The sequence below is a fragment of the Eleutherodactylus coqui genome, chromosome 3 (assembly GCF_035609145.1).
Source record: "Eleutherodactylus coqui strain aEleCoq1 chromosome 3, aEleCoq1.hap1, whole genome shotgun sequence".
Lineage (NCBI taxonomy): Eukaryota > Metazoa > Chordata > Amphibia > Anura > Eleutherodactylidae > Eleutherodactylus > Eleutherodactylus coqui.
This window is the reverse complement of record NC_089839.1, coordinates 162,127,607-162,144,468: the sequence shown is the minus strand read 5'-3', so window position 1 is coordinate 162,144,468 and position 16,862 is coordinate 162,127,607. Positions and strand designations below refer to the sequence as shown.

At 42.5% G+C, this 16,862-nt stretch overlaps 1 protein-coding gene across 1 annotated transcript; it reads left to right on the top strand.

Moving 5' to 3' along the window:
• The first annotated feature begins 2,993 nt into the window (after positions 1-2,993).
• Positions 2,994-16,654, top strand: LOC136619855 (uncharacterized). The gene is made up of 4 exons (XM_066594591.1): positions 2,994-3,059; positions 8,980-9,737; positions 11,542-11,843; positions 16,534-16,654. The coding sequence occupies exons 2-4, from the start codon at positions 9,000-9,002 to the stop codon at positions 16,547-16,549; spliced, it is 1,056 nt and encodes a 351-aa protein (XP_066450688.1). The 5' UTR covers positions 2,994-3,059; positions 8,980-8,999; the 3' UTR covers positions 16,550-16,654.
• Positions 16,655-16,862: the final 208 nt, after the last annotated feature.

Sequence of the window (16,862 nt, the reverse complement as noted above, 5' to 3'; positions counted from 1 at the left end):
GGGACACCACCGGTCATCGGGGCGAAGGTGGGTGAGTACTTTCAGCTGCCCCGATGCATCCGATCCACCGGGGCAGCTGAATCTTTCACTTTTTTAAACTTTTTACTAACTTTTATATGATCGCCGGCATTCGGTAAATGCCGGCGATCATATGACTGGGGGAGGGGACCCGCGGCCCGGAATAGCAGCTCCAGGTTGCCGGCTACCTCCGGGAGCCGGCAGCATGGAGCTGTCACGTCCTCAGCTTGCAGGACCTTAATCCCTGCAGGAAACATATTTCTACGTCCATATTTCTAGGGAATAAGGCCCAGCAAGTGAGGACGTAAAAAGACTATGGGCTGGTCGTTAAGGGGTTAAATACCTGCTTGGACTCCAGGGAACCTACCGTATGAGCACCTTAACTTAGTTTATGATGCTCATACCTGGTGTCCGATTCCCTTTAAGTATTGCAGTATATGGTATTTCTGTCAGTATTGCATTAACGCAAGCCATGGGCCTGTCTTAACCCTTTCCAATCCAATTTGTATCCTGGTTTTCCTAGGATACTTACTCTTTTTCTGCTGTTATACAATGGCGTTATATGCTGACTAAAGCCAGTACTGCATGAGGCGACACGTTGGATAGGCTCCGACAGCAGAGAGGCTGGCAATATACAGTAAGGGAACCCCGATGGATGTCTTCCAACATCGGAACTGTACAGCCTTAAATCATAATGTCTTTAGAGGTCAGACAGTGGATTGGAGAGGGTTAATAGGCAGAAATTCATGGCAACACTGGGGAAAAGGAGGGCGAAGGCCATGGGCTGCAATGACCTCACCTCACAATCTCATGGCCATGGGACCAATCAGGGCATTTACAGGGTTAACAGCTGCGTTGGTGTGAATATTGATCATGTCTGTTAAGCCAATTATCAGCAGTCAGACACCCAACACCGACCATGTATGAAGCAGGTTCGGCTCGATACACAATCGTACAGCCTCTCTGTATACAATGGACTACACACAACATACCCATAGATAAATCTCGGTGTTGCCACCAAAAATCAACTTTTCTGCATTGTTTAGGTGCTGCTAAATGAGCTGTATTTGTAGATACCAGAAAACATTATAGTACACTACTACGTTCCTAATTCTTACTTATTTCACAAGTAATTCTTATCACTCGTGACTTGGTGTAAATATATTACAGACGCATTTCAGGCTGTAGACATTAGTGTAGAAATGATAAAATACCAGACAGATATTCCAGATTTAACCTTGTTTGGTGCTAGAACAATGACCAAATCTGCCACATTCAGCACTTTATAACAAATGAGGATTAATGCTGAATGGAGTTAATGTGGTGTTATGGGATACTTTCTTCTCTCCTAGTACACGATGATAAACAGTAAACCATTCCAGCTGCATGAGGTCTGCTTTACATCATATGGAAGCAAAGTAGGGAATTCAAAATTTGGGTATTTTTTACTGTAACAAAAAGCTGATTCTGGAATATCTATCTGGTATTTTATCATTTCTATACTAACGTCTACAGTCTGTACATGTTCAGACCACAAGCTAAAATGAGCAAGTGTAGTTATATGGTCTTTAGTGTGTGTCCATGCACACATGCTACTCCTGAGTTTTTGGCTCTAGTTTAGTGTAATCCATAGTCCTGTACAGTAGTGAGAAATAGATGGAGACCATATTCTAAGGCCCAATGTCCATGGGCGGACTTGATTTGTGGAATCCGCATTTCAAGCCACCCATAGAGAAACATGGGCACCTGCAGCTGAATTACAGCATGTGGATTTGCTTTGCGGACCTTTCGGTCCGGAAAACAAATCGCAGCATGCTCCATTTCAGTGCAGTTCCCGCAGGGACGGCTTCCATTGAGGTCAATGGAAGCCATCCAATCCGTGGCCTGTCTGCAATTGGCATTGCGGATTCCGCGGGAAAGCAGAAGTTTAGAAAAAAACTCTACTGCGCATGTGCTTCTGCACACATCCGCAGTGAAGACCCGGACGGGTACCCACGGTCCTTGGCCGCAGTCAGGCGTCAGATTTGGCTGCGGGCTCTCACATGTGCAATCCAACCAACCCAAGGACTTGAGGCCTTATTGTATGACTTCTGCATAGTGTTGCACTATAGCCTTCCGGAGGCAGCCCAAGGGCTTATTCACTCGAACAAGAAACTTGCGCAAGTTTTGTTCAACGCACACAAAAGTGTCATGATTATGAAATCCATTATTTTTAATGGATTTATTCACAGGAACAATTTTTTTTCCCCTCACAGCATGTTCTATTTTTGGAAGTTCCCATGGGAGGAATCGCCCGTTGTTTCCTATGGGATCTTGCATTGCATGTGACAATGATGTGATTTTTCCCATTGCAGTCTACAGGAAACACTTGCGTTCCTTTCGCACTTGTGAAAATCGCAATGTCACAGAAGTGATGTGATTTTTAATCAAAAACGCATCGCCATGCAAATTGCATGTAGGGAAGCGTGAGATCGAGCCAAGCTTCTCAGCCCGATATCGTGATCCCCCATGTAAATGTATCCTAAGGCTCAAATGATCCAAGTGCGAAATAATACACATACATCCGTGTGAAGCTGGCCTAAAAAAAGTAATAATTTGGGTGGCTATAGAAACTATCGATGGTTACCGTACAGCACCTACATCTGATACCTAGTATAATTGAGAGACCAATAGATGAGTAGCAGGTGAATGGATATTACGTAAATGTAACAAAAGCTGAAAGAACAACCTCAATTTGTCTGATTTGTAACCCATCAAATATATCTTTATGTAGTATTGTAGCGTTTTCTTTGTAAACAACTTCTAAACACACACCAAGAACAAAGATGTATATGCTACAACAGCAGAATAAATATAATCCGTTCAGAAAGGAAGCGGTTAATGGTTGCTCGATTACGCCGCGTTCATCTCAATTTCACAGCTTAGAAAGTGTAACACAATCTTTGTTATATGAGAGGGTCCATCACAACAACCATTGTGGAGCACTTCTACAGCAGATGCCTAAGGAACTGTAAGAGGTGAAGTAGTACATGAAACATTAGGTAAGTCTTGTTATATTTTAGAGGTAACCGCTATGTGATCTTTAATAGTAGTAACTGTAGTAGTCTGTTCATTGGGTTGTACAGTTATGTAAAGTGGAGTTCATTTCACAAAGCAGTAATATGCTTGTAGTAGTGTATATGGATGGGCTCAGTCATAGAGTTCATTGCTCTGTTCAAGGACCTACTTTATAGGACTCGATTAAAACATGTCTATGTATTGTAAAGGTATCTCTTCTGTCAAAGTATCTAACATCATGAGTGTCTTTAAATAATTTGTCATATTTCATACCCCAGTTGCATTTTACACTCTTCCAAAGACCAGATAAGTGTAATTATTTTTTCAGAAACTGGTCAAAAAAGTTTACAGATTCCTATATACATGTTAGCAAATGTTTAAAAAAATGCTAATTGCATTTTCAGGTAACATTTTTTCTCTCATCACTAGCCAATGTGAGTAAAATGAGCAAAATCAATTTTGTACACCTATTGACCATAACTGAACATATACCTGTTGACTCAATTCAGCTTCCAGCTGTCCTGCATATCTGAAGGGCTGTCCCAGTGCAGAGGGATCAGCCCTATTCTCATTTGCACAAGGAAAGACTAGAAGCAATGGGATGAAACTGAAAGGGAGGAGACACAGATTAGATATTAGACAGTGAGGGTGATGAATGAGTGGAATAGGTTGCCACAGGAGGTGGTGAGTTATTCTTCAATGGAAGTGTTCAAACAGAGGCTGGACAGACATCTGTTTGGGATGATTTAGTGATCTTGCATTGAGCAGGGGGCTGGATCAGATGACCCCCAGAGGTCTCTTTCAACTCTACCATTCTATGAGTTACATAGGAAGGGAATATTATTCTGTATATGGACTTTGATAAATTAAAATTTCATATCATAATCTACTAGTTTCTACTAGATGATTATAGATGATAATTGCAAAATGAGTCATTTTTAGCTGGAAATTAAGCCAACCAATTCTTACTCTCCTTATTCTTAAAATGCCTTACCAATGATGATATTATTCTCTAAGGGGGTTTTCACACAGGCTGAAATTAGGATGCATAACACACTGCAAGCCGTGGTAAATTCTGCTATAAAATCCACAAGCTACCTGTGGATTTTGATGCGGAATTGAAAATGGCTTAAAATCTGCCTGAAATTCGGCATCAAAATCCGCAGTTAGACCTGCAGATTTTGGTGTGGAATTCTGCAGCTGCAGATTTAGGTGCGTTCTCAGTCCTAATTCTGGCCCGTGTGAAAGGTCCTCAATGGTCTGTTCCAGCATTGTTTCTTTCTTAAAGGGGTTGTCCCGCGGCAGCAAGTGGGTCTATACACTTCTGTATGGCCATATTAATGCACTTTGTAATGTACATTGTGCATTAATTATGAGCCATACAGAAGTTATAAGAAGTTATTCACTTACCTGCTCCGTTGCTAGCGTCCTCGTTTCCATGGAGCCGCCTAATTTTCAGCGTCTAATGGCCAAATTAGACGCGCTTGCGCAGTCCGGGTCTTCTTCTTTTCTCAATGGGGCCGCTCGTGCTGGATGCCGGCTCCGTGTAGCTCCGCCCCGTCACGTGCCGATTCCAGCCAATCAGGAGGCTGGAATCGGCAATGGACCGCACAGAAGAGCTGCGGTCCACCGAGGGAGAAGATCCCGGCGGCCATCTTCAACCGGTAAGTAAGAAGTCACCGGAGCGCGGGGATTCAGGTAAGCGCTGTGCAGATTTTTTTTTAGGTCCCTGCATCGGGTTTGTCTCGCGCCAAACGGGGGGGCTGTTGAAAAAAAACCAAAAACGTTTCGGCGCGGGACAACCCCTTTAATCCACAGTGGCCAGATGGTACATGACTGTGTACGGGAGTTAAAACAACCTTTTCCATACTATGCAACACAAAACCACCTGACCTATAGGGCACATTGCATATTTTTTCAGACCATAGTGTGCTCTAACCCTTGTGGTATTTTCCCCATTAAGCTTCAAAGGGTAAATGCAGCTAGAGAAAACCACATGAAAAAACTACAAGCAGTACTTTGAGACAATGGGGAGGAAGTGCAAACACCTTCACATAAATAGACACTATGTAATTGAGAATGGGCTGAACTGTTGAATTAAATGGTGATTCAGTATGTGTTTAGCAAGAGCAATTAAAAAATCCCATGATAGATGACTTTGTTATTATTAGGATTTTTGCCCAGTCTCTGCATCTACATGCAAAGGGTTTTTTGACACAATAGGAACATAAAAATATATTATCCAATCAGAATAAAATCCTTTTATTCCCCATAATGGGATTTCCTCCAGTATTAATGTGATGATCATTGTCATAAGGATGAATTACTCATACGTGAAAAAAAACAAGGGTAGAGCTTCTATTGTGGGCAGCACTTCCAGCATTGAACATCGGGTGAGACTAGCTATAGTGGTAGTGTACTGATTATGCCACAATGGTGTCTGATGGGAAGATGCTGCCAACCCAAGTTAGGGTAGTTCCATATCTGCATCAGAACCTCCGGCCGGGGTTCCGTCACAGATGCAGCTGAAAATACCGGAAGAAAACAAAAACTGCATGCAGCACCTTTTCTTCCATTCAATAGTTGGACGGAAAGCAGGAGAACCCCTTTATAGTCAGTGGGGTCTGCTCAGTGCTATTCAGTTCCGTCCAGATATGGAACTGTTTTGCCGTGGGGTTTCCCCTTTCCTGCTCTCCGAATGGAGCAGGAAGGCGGAATCCCCAGTGCAGATGTGAAACCACCCATATGCTATCCACAATTGCAGAATTCGCATTTAGAACTGTGCAAAATAAGAGGGTTAAAAAGCAGGCTAGTGGCGCAACCTGATAAAGAGGAGAGAATATGACTCAAAAGCAAAACTTGACTTCTTTGTATTTTTTCCAACAATGACATGTCTCAAGATAAAAGAAAAATCAACTCTTGCTCAGAATACTGGAGGGTAAACTAAGTTTGACTATTTTTGAACAAAGTACAAAAATGAAAAAAAAACAAAACACCTGCATGAATAAAACTTATAAGCCATGTCTAACAATAGTAAGTGCAAAATGGACGTACATAAAATGTATGTAATACATAGTAAAATAAAGTGTGCAAGCAATAGTATACATGGGATATAATAGAATAAATAGATAAAGGAATGAATCAATTCATTGCCATTTATACTGAATACATGCGTTTCCAGTCCAGGAATTGATGCAAGGAAGAGTGATCGCCAGGTCGGTTCCTAGGTAAGGATCCAGCACTAAAGCTAAAATTAACACTTCATGCTTTAGGCCTAGTATCAACGGCCATGACGGGCTCCGCAAGGGGAATTCCGCAGCGGAGTCCGTCACGGCGTCCTCCCAAAGACCCCGTAATGACCTCTAGATCCGCTGCCCGATGTCCCGCATCCCGTTCCGGCGCGTATGTGCAGTACAGCGCATGACGCGCCGGCAGCATCATATGACACGCCCACAGTGTTACATGATGCACGGGCTGCGTCATATGATGCAGGCGTTGGTGGGCGGGGAAGCATTTTTACGCTATCTACTGCTGTGCTATAGCGGAAGATAGCATGACGGACGGCTTCCATTGACTGCAATGGAAGCCGTACGCCCGGGTGATTACGGGTGAATTCACGGGGGCAATTCCATGGTGGAATTCCGCACTGTGATTATTGCGCTATTAGGTTCAATAGAACCCAATAGCTGCGGAGCAACGCCGCGGAAATCTGGCCGTGGGGATTAGGCCTTATTATTGCGGTTCTGACTCCGTAACAAGGAGACATGCAACAAATACTAGTAAACATAATAAATAACCCATAATCAAAAATAAAAACTATGACTATGACATAAATGCAAATGCAATGACTATTGTAAAAAGACAAAAAACCTAGGTTGTAATAAGGTATGAGGCACAATGTTTATGGACAAATTATAATGGGGTGTACGACAAAATGCTGATGAGCAGGTAATAATGAGGTGTGAAACACACTGTACTTGAGCAGATAATAATAAGTTAATAGACACAGTGTTCATGAGCAGGTAATAATGAGGTATGAGGCTTAGAATTTTGTTAGTCTTACCTCTAGGAATCAATGGAATAAAAGGCAATCAAAATGTTATATGTTCCCCAAAATTGTACAAATGAAGACAAGAGCTTCATCCAGCAAAAAACAGCCCCCATAGAGCTCCGTTGATGGAAAAATAAAAATGCTATGACCCTTGGAATGCGGCAATACAAAAGCAAATTTTTTAAATAAGGTTTTTTTTTGTATGGAGAAACAGCAAAACATAAAAGACTTTATAAATTTAGTATCGCTGGAATCGTGCTGCTCGAAATCCAAAAAACAAATGACAGAATTTCGTTTTTCCTCCAATTCCCCTCAAAAATATTAATAAAAGTAATACAATACATTATATGTACCCAAAAATGATGCCAGAAAATGCAACTTGTCCCACAAAAAAAGCAAGCCCTCATATGGCTGTATCAACGGAAAAATTAAAACATTATAGCTCCCTGTCTGGGACAGAAAAATAACTCCTTAAGGGCGCCCACCCACTGGCGTTTTTTTTCACTGCGAAATTCGCAGGGTTTTTTTCTCTGCAGGGGGTCTATGGGACTTGTAATGTAAAAATCGCGATCGTGCAAAATCGCGATTTACCGCGATATCGCGATTTTGCACGATCGCGATTTTAGCTTTGCGTTGTTAGTGCGTGAAAAACGCAGCGATTTCGCATCTACGCGTTTGCGTTTTTCGCTGCGTTTTTTTTACGCAAAACGCGGAGAATGTCTCATCCTAAAACGTTGCATAGCGTTTCTATACCAACACACCCTACAGCACCTGTGAAGAATGCCCGCCCTTCCACAGTCTTCAGTAATGTTGTCTGCAAAAACGCCACGCGGCGCGTGCGAATTGCGTTGCATTGCGGTTTTTCCGGGAGCATTGAAAACCATGGGAGAAGTTAGATTAAAAAAAGGAGCCAGAGTGTAAGGACAGCTGCGATGCGATTTTGCGGGGCGGGGCGATTTTAAAAACGCCAGTGGACATGAGCACACTTTATCTCTATGCCTGTGCAGGAAAAACGCAAAACGCAAAACGCAGGTAAAAAAACGCCAGTGGGTGGGCGCCCTTAGGGTGCATTCACACGAACGTATATCGGCTCGGTTTTCACGCCGAGCCGATATACGTTGTCCTCGTGTGCAGAGGGGGGAGGATGTTAGAGCCAGGGCCAGGAACTGTGCTCCCGCCCCCTCTCTGCCCCTCTGCACTATTTGCAATGGGGAGAGGCGGGACGGGGGTGGGGCTAATTCACGTACCTTAGCCCCGCCCCCGTCCTGCCTCCTCTCATTGCAAATAGTGCAGAGGGGCGGAGAGGAGGCAGAGAGGGGGCGGGAGCACAGTTCCTGGCCCTGGCTCTTTCATCCTCCCCCCTCTGCACACGAGGACAACGTATATCGGCTCGGCATGAAAACCGAGCCGATATACGTTCGTGTGAATGCACCCTTATTCTTGTATGTCTGAGAGAAGCAATATAAGAGCCTAAATAATCCCAAAATCTGCATATTCCTAACAGTAGCATATCAGAAACCAGGATGAGCGGTGTTACAGGAGCCAGTGGAGGCCAGTGACAACAGAGGAACAGTTCCGAGATTAGAACTGTCTTGACAGGTACAGTGCAAAAAGGGAAATCAAATACTACGTGGTCTCAAGGGTCAAAGAAGGTGGGATTACAGCCATGACAAAAAGATGAAGCTTGTGCACAATGAGATAGATAAAGGTTTTACGGTTATTTTGGAATGTTGGTTAATTGCTAATTTTTCACGTGTTACATCTATCCACATGTAATTGACATGCTAACGGTAAACATGCACCGGTGTATTTTTATATTAAGCTTTCACTGTTTTCTGGCCCGCATATTTTAGGTAGTACAAAGTGACAAGACATGGAAAGCTTATTTGAATCTTGGGAAACAGACGTCCCTTTGGATAATGAACCTGGTACTGTACCTGTAGATGATGAGATCGCAATTAATGGAGAAGGTGAATGTCCCACATCCCTGACTGAGGACACAAGCCAACTTCCTGAAAATTCACTAGAAGTAAAGATGAGGGACTTGATGAATCTCGACACTACTGGGCATGACTTTGTGATTCTTCAACATTCTTGTGTAGAAACAGGCAGCAAAGAAGATTTTCTCTATTTAGAGGAAGAACCCAAAATGTGCAATGAAAAGACGGCCACATACTGGACTGGTGTTGGAGCTGAGAATCGAAATGGAGAAGATTTTCCTACATTTGTAGATGACCCAAACTTATTTGTTGGGGAGACAGATCCTCCTCATCTCACAGTACAAATTGAACCAGTGCAAAACAATGCTAAAATTTACCTCCCACTTAAGAAAACACTGAGAAACCTCAGAATGCTTGATCTAAAGTTAAAATACAATAATCAACAATTAGCACATCCAGAACAACCAGTATCAGAATGTAATAATGACTCAGCTTCAAGCTCAGATGAAAGTGATTCAAAGTTTCCAGAGCTAAGAGAACACAATGAAAATCCACGGGGAAATGACGGAGAAGCAGACAACTCATATATGATTAATCTCCTCTCCCAATGTCAGTTCAAGCTGGAACAAATGGAAGAGTTAAAACATTATTGCAGGAAAGTCACTTGTAGTGTAAGTTTGATTCTCTTTTTTTCTATTTTTTGAAACATCACACACAAAACCTCTTAAGTTCATATATCAAGGAGGAATCTACTCTGAAAAGGGTTAGTAGTGTAAAACTGAAAAAATAACTGACGGCAGAACATGCCATTGCCCCATATCTCCTCAGCTCGACCAAGTGTGCATGTTTATTTCAATGCGTTAAAAACAGTGCATAGGGAGAAAGCTGTCAATCAGCTGTGTGTGGCATAGGGGAGCTCGCCTTTAGACAGCTTCCACACAGGCAATTTTCTCGTGCTGCAACAGTGCTACAAATCACGTGTGTAGAGCCCATGCTTTCCTATGGGTTCTTCCATATGAGCAATGTTTTGTAGCCTGCGACATTACGAAACTACAAAGTTGCAGCATGCTCTATACAGCCGTGATTTTTTTTGTGGAGCCCATGTTTCCCTATGGACTCTTCCTTTGTGTTGCATCGCATGAAAAGGCAGTTTTCGTGCATTGCAATGCAACTTTGACAGTAGGCAATCCTACTGTCAAAGCCCTAAAATAAGTCCTATGTGCATCAAAAAAAAAAGAATACATCACCTCTCAGACGCTGTCAGGCTCCGGCGTGCGTCACTTCTTCAGCCCCGGTCTTTAGTCTTCTGCCAGCCCTTCCTAGATTGGAGGTTGAAATCCTTAACCCCCGTGAAGCGCTTGCTGTGATTGCTTCTCGAGCGCTATGGCTTAGCCAATCAGAGCCAGTCCTCGATGAACTAATCACAGCCATTCAATGAATGAATCCTCTGATCAGAGGAGATACCTCAAGACAAGTCCGGGGGACCAGACGCGCCGCAGCTGACAATGCTTCTTAGGTAATGTATGTGGGTTTTTTTATGCAGCTAGGGCTTATTTTTGGGGTAAGGCTTATATTGCAAGCCTCCCTCTAAAAATCCTCACATGTGGTGCTACAAAGTCGCACAACTTTGTAGCACTACGTTCTACTTTGTGGTGTCACAAAAGCGCAATAGCGCTGCGATTTTTCTCGCATCGCCCGTGTGAAAGCGGCCTTAAATGGCGATGCCATTGATTTCAATGGGTTCATTCTTACAAGTGTGTTTCATGTACGCAAAATCTACGTGCAAGAAAAGATAGGCCTTGCCCCATTTTTCTGGTTTGTTTTTTGCGGGTGTAATAGCGCTGTATTTACCTTTTCCTTTGCGAAATTAACTTATACCTTTTCATTTGCGAATACGCTACGATGTGGCTAGTGTATTTGCACATATGTTCATCTGTTTAAGCCCTTATACTGCGTTTAGATGGAAAGATTATAATCATTCAGATAATTGTTCAAATGAACAACTGAATGATGAGCAAGAATAATGCTGTTCTCGTTAGTCGTTCAATTTCAGCCGGCATAAAAGCATCACCGTTTCGTTCACTTATTGGGAAGTTTACACACTGATCGTTCATATGAATGTGAAAGACTCAACGATTAGTGACCAAGAACTGCACGATTCTCAATGATAAACATGCAATCTAAACAGGCTGCCAAAGAGCGGTCAAGCTGGTGATGACGTCACCAGCTCGTCCGCTCGGGCAAACGAGAATCCTACCGTTCTCGCTGCGTCTCAAAGGAGCTTTACTGAGGCCCTTTCTCCATAGGAAGAGCAGAGGCTAACAGTAAATGGCAGTGTGGATTCTGATGGCAACAAATCTAAAGGCAGCCTATCCAATAGGTATAATAGAGATTTGATACTTCAATCTTTGCATATTTGTAGCCAGTGCCACTAAAACATCATATTACAGGTAATGTGTCTGTTTTTTGTTGCAGCTATGGGAAGCTCAGGAAACCATCGAGTATTTAAAAGAAAAAGTAGCCGAGCTTCACCGAGAAAATGTACAGAAAGAAGAGGACATCTTCCTGCTGACAGAAGAGGTTATAAAATACCGGAGTCTTTTATGCCAGAAATCAGAGAAAACCACAGATGTGAAAGCAAGGTTTCCACACACTGGAGACCATGGGGAGACTCGACAGACACAACAGGAGTTTGCCTCGATCCACAAATTAAATGACCAATTAGCAGAAAATCCTGAACCCAGAGAGCTAAACACTTCTAAAATTTGTGTTATTTTGTAAGTTACTAATAAGAAAATGCATTTTTATATAAATTATAAAAAATGTTCAAGATTAATAAATTGATGGTTATCAGTTTATTTACAATTTAGTTACTAAAGTGAAACTAGACCCTATCCATGGACAGAATGAAATACTTCCTCATTTCAATTACCGTATATACTCGAGTATTAGCCGACCCGCATATAAGCCGAGTCACAAAGTTTTACCACAAAAAAATGGTAAAACTTATTGACTCAAGTAAAGGCCTAGCTAGACTCGACTATACTAGGTAAATAAAAACCATCGCGCCGGGGATACAGACGCAGGCTGGGAGGTGAGTATTGCGGGTTTTTTGTTGTTGTTTTTTTTTACCTTACTCGAGTATAAGCCGAGGGGGGCTTTTTCAGCATTAACCCTTTCCAATCCAATTTATATCCTGGTTTTTCCTAGGGGGCTTACTCTTTTTCTGCCATTATACAATGTTGCTATCTGCTGGCTAAAGCCAGTACTGCATGAGGTGACACATTGGATAGCCTCTGACAGCAGAGAAGCTGGCAATATACAGTAAGAGAACCCCCACGGACATCTTCCAACATCAGAGCTGTACAGCCTTAAATCATAATGTCTTCAGACGTCAGACAGTGGATTGGAAGGGGTTAAAAATGTGCTGAAAAACTAGGCTTATACTTGAGTATACACTACCGTTCAAAAGTTTGGGGTCACCCAAACAATTTTGTGTTTTCCATGAAAAGTCACACTTATTCACCACCATGCTTTGTGAAATGAATAGAAAATAGAGTCAAGACATTGACAAGGTTAGAAATAATGATTTGTATTTGAAATAACATTGTTTTTACATCAAACTTTGCTTTCGTCAAAGAATCCTCCTTTTGCAGCAATTACAGCATTGCACACCTTTGACATTCTAGCTGTTAATTTGTTGAGGTAAGCTTGTGAAATTGCACCCCACGCTTCTAGAAGCATCTCCCACAAGTTGGATTGGTTGGATGGGCACTTCTGGCGTACCATACGGTCAAGCTGCTCCCACAACAGCTCAATGGGGTTCAGATCTGGTGACTGCCCTGGCCACTCCATTACCGATAGAATACCGGCTGCCTGCTACTGCTGTAAATAGTTCTTGCACAATTTGGAGGTGTGTTTAGAGTCATTGTCCTGTTGTAGGATGAAATTGGTTCCAATCAAGCGCTGTCCACTGGGTATGGCATGGCGTTGCAAAATGGAGTGATAGCCTTCCTTATTCAGAATCCCTTTTACCCTGTACAAATCCCCCACCTTACCAGCACCAAAGCAACCCCAGACCATCACATTACCTCCACCATGCTTAACAGATGGCGTCAGGCATTCTTCCAGCATCTTTTCATTTGTTCTGCGTCTCACAAACGTTCTTCTTTGTGATCCAAACATCTCAAACTTGGATTCATCCGTCCACAACACTTTTTTCCAGTCTTCCTCTGTCCAATATCTGTGTTCTTTTGCCCATCTTAATCTTTTTCTTTTATTGGCCAGTCTCAGATATGGTTTTTTCTTTGCCACTCTGCCCTGAAGCCCAAAATCCCGCAGCCGCCTCTTCACTGTAGATGTTGACACTGGTGTTTTGCGGGTACTATTTAATGAAGATGCCAGTTGGGTACCTGTGAGGCGTCTGTTTCTCAAACTAGAGACTCTAATGTGCTTATCTTCTTGCTTAGTTGTGCAACGCGGCCTCCCACTTCTTTTTCTACTCTGGTTAGAGCCTGTTTGTGCTGTCCTCTGAAGGGAGTAGTACACACCGTTGTAGGAAATCTTCAATTTCTTAGCAATTTCTCGCATGGAATAGCCTTCATTTCTAAGAACAAGAATAGACTGTCGAGTTTCAGATGAAAGTTCTCTTTTTCTGGCCATTTTGAGCGTTTAATTGACCCCACAAATGTGATGCTCCAGAAACTCAATCTGCTCACAGGAAGGTCAGTTTTGTAGCTTCTGTAACGAGCTAGACTGTTTTCAAATGTGTGAACATGATTGCACAAGGGTTTTCTAATCATCAATTAGCCTTCTGAGCCAATGAGCAAACACATTGTACCATTAGAACACTGGAGTGATAGTTGCTGGAAATGGGCCTCTATTCACCTTTGTAGATTTTGCACAAAAAACCAGGCATTTGCAGCTAGAATAGTCATTTAGCACATTAGCAATGTATAGAGTGCATTTGTTTAAAGTTAGGACTAGTTTAAAGTTATCTTCATTGAAAAGTACAGTGCTTTTCCTTCAAAAATAAGGACATTTCAATGTGACCCCAAACTTTTGAATGGTAGTGTATATGGTAACTACTTTTTAGGGCTTGAACAGATGGCTGTGTTTTTGTCCCATTTTGCAGGGCCTACTTCCGAGTTTTTTTTCCAGACTTGAGCGCAATAGTATGGAGTTTGATTAGTCAAAAGAAAACCAAAAAAACTCAGTTCATGCGCTAATACGCTCTGTAGCGGTGAGCATATTGGCGCATACGCCCGTATGTTTAAGCCCTTACTCTGAAACACTGTGGCATTTCCAGGAGAAGACTTACTAAGTTAAATGCACCCGAATTCTGTCTCAAAAAACTGGTGTTATTAGGGCTAGTTAACACGAGTGTCATTTTAACACAGAGTAGGCGTGTCAAAAAGTCGTGTCTAAAACAACCAATTGTTTTCTATGGGTTCTATTTAGACAAACTATTTTTTGATGTGTCTAAAAAAAAAAATCACACATCAAAAAAGTTTTTAATGCCGATATTTATCTCCATCAAAAGATTGAAAAAGTCCTGTCTTTTGGCGGCAAAACGCCGGCGGCTCCATAGACTCCTAGGGGAGTCTATGCGAGCCGACCGACAAATGAAGGGGGAGGGAGTTTAATAGCTAGAGCTGTTAAACAATAACAGGTGCCTCTAGTGGGGCATTTCAAGACCTATACATTGTTTTGCTGAGCAAGGGATTTTGGGGCTGCGGCATCAGTGCACTGCAAGATGCTACAGCCAGCCATGCAAAATCATGAAAAATAGCTGCGATTTGGTCGTAGCTATTCTTTGTTCACGTGAGTTAGGTCTCATGTCCACTAGCAAAATTGAATTGCGGATTTCCGCTGCGGAATCCACATTCAATTTTGCCCATAGGGAATCATTGGCCATCCGCAGTCAATTAAATTGAAATTTGCACCCGCGGATGGCATTTTAATGGATTTGTGTTTTCTCACGTGCGGGAGAAAAAACACAGCATGCTCCATTTTCTGCGAATCTCCCGCGCGGACGGCTCCCGCAGGCTTCCATAGTGGCCTATGTAAGCCTTCCGGTCCCGCGGTACACCCGCAGCTGAATTTCTGCTCTCCGGCACGGGAGCGCGGAAGAGCAGGAGTTCAAAAAGGAAAAAAATGAGTGCATGGCGCATGCGCGCAGCACGCTGCCGGCGTGCCGAGCGCATCCGCCGGGCAGAGGGAAAGAAGATCCGGCCGCGACGGACGGGAACCCGCAGCGTCCGGACAGGTGAGTTAAATCTTCTTTCAGGCCTCATGTCTGCGGGAAAGGAGGGACCCCCTGCGGGATTCTGCATGGAGAATCCGCGCGGGCCCAAATTTCCTAGTGGACATGAGGCCTTAAAGCTCTGATAACTGCAATTTTTTTTAGTGTGGCTATCAGAGCGCTAAAATGACATTCGTGTGAAGGAGGTATTAACTTGTAACACATTTACTATGTGATTTAGACACTTTTGTGCCTTCCTTGACAGGGAGTGTAGTTTATCCAGAAGGGGACATGGCTTAAATATAACAATGCATGCCAAAATTGCACCAAAAAAAGAGTACATAAAATAGGCATAATCTAAGACAACCAATCAGTGGTTGAAAGTTAGACAAAAGTGTCATTTTCAGACTGTCTAGCCTAAATTTATGCTGCTAGACAGCAGTAAGTATACCTCATAGCTTTAAAAGTTGCTGGGCATGGGGATAAGTGTTCGCTGGGCAGCTTTTCTGACTTACTGCCATCTGGCTTGACATGTTAATTTCTACAGAAATACCTCGGCTGTTTCTGTAAGCCACATAAAATAAAATGTAGAGAGCTGCGCCATCACCGCTAGTCTAGAGGTGACAGCCAACATGTCCCTTACCAGGCAAGTCGGAGGAAAGGGGACCTTAGTTGTGGTGATCAACGTGGGTCTCAGAGGTGGTTCCCATCTATCACATATTTATGGCATACCCTCTGAATATGTCATAAATGTCTAAAATGGGAATATAATGAAGACATGAAAGGACGTTTTGTGCAGAATAAACAGCTCTAGACCAGGGTATTTTTCTATTCATGACCTTATGGAGTTGAGCGTTTTCAGTACATGCAGGATTGAGAGATATAAAGGTATATTCATATAAGGTAGATTTGTTGCAGACATTTCTATGGCTGATGCATTCAGATGAATGAGGCTTGCATAAATTCTTCTGCGTGCCGCCAAAACAATCCCATTCAGATGAATGAAGCTGATATCATGCAGCCGATCTACCGCTCATGAATATTCCCCTACTGCTTTTATTATTTGGTTATCCAAAGAATATTTTTGTCTTTCTTTCCATGATAAATGTTTTTATACCATTGTTATATTAACATAGTTTATGTGTATTATTAGGGAAAAATGTTAAAAAAATAGAGCAAAAAAGTGCCTGCTTTTTACATTTTTTCTGTTTCTATTTTCACAGGGCAATGTGGAACTAAAACATTTTAAAAGTATCTTTAAAGAGTGTCCCACATTTATCACTGTGGGGTGTTTTTCCTAAACACAAATTGTAACGTATGTCTGCTTTACATCATGATAATAAAGAGAGGTATGTGAATGCACCACATTTCATTCACAACTCCACAGTAAGGAGAATTCAGCAAAATTGCACTGAGCTAGAAGGGTTTTTCCTAAGGATGTGTTTGCAGAGCCTGTATAAGGGTGGCTTCACACGCAGCATTTTTTGATGCATTTTTTTTTTACTCCCAAATCAGAAGTGGATCCAGCAGGAAGGAGAAGTACAAGTCCTTC

Coding starts and splice junctions, on each gene's coding strand:
- LOC136619855 (XM_066594591.1), top strand. CDS start 9,000: ATGGAAAGCTTATTTGAATCTTGGGAAACAGACGTCCCTTTGGATAAT. Junction 9,738..11,541: donor GCAGGAAAGTCACTTGTAGT/GTAAGTTTGATT, acceptor TTTTTGTTGCAG/CTATGGGAAGCTCAGGAAAC.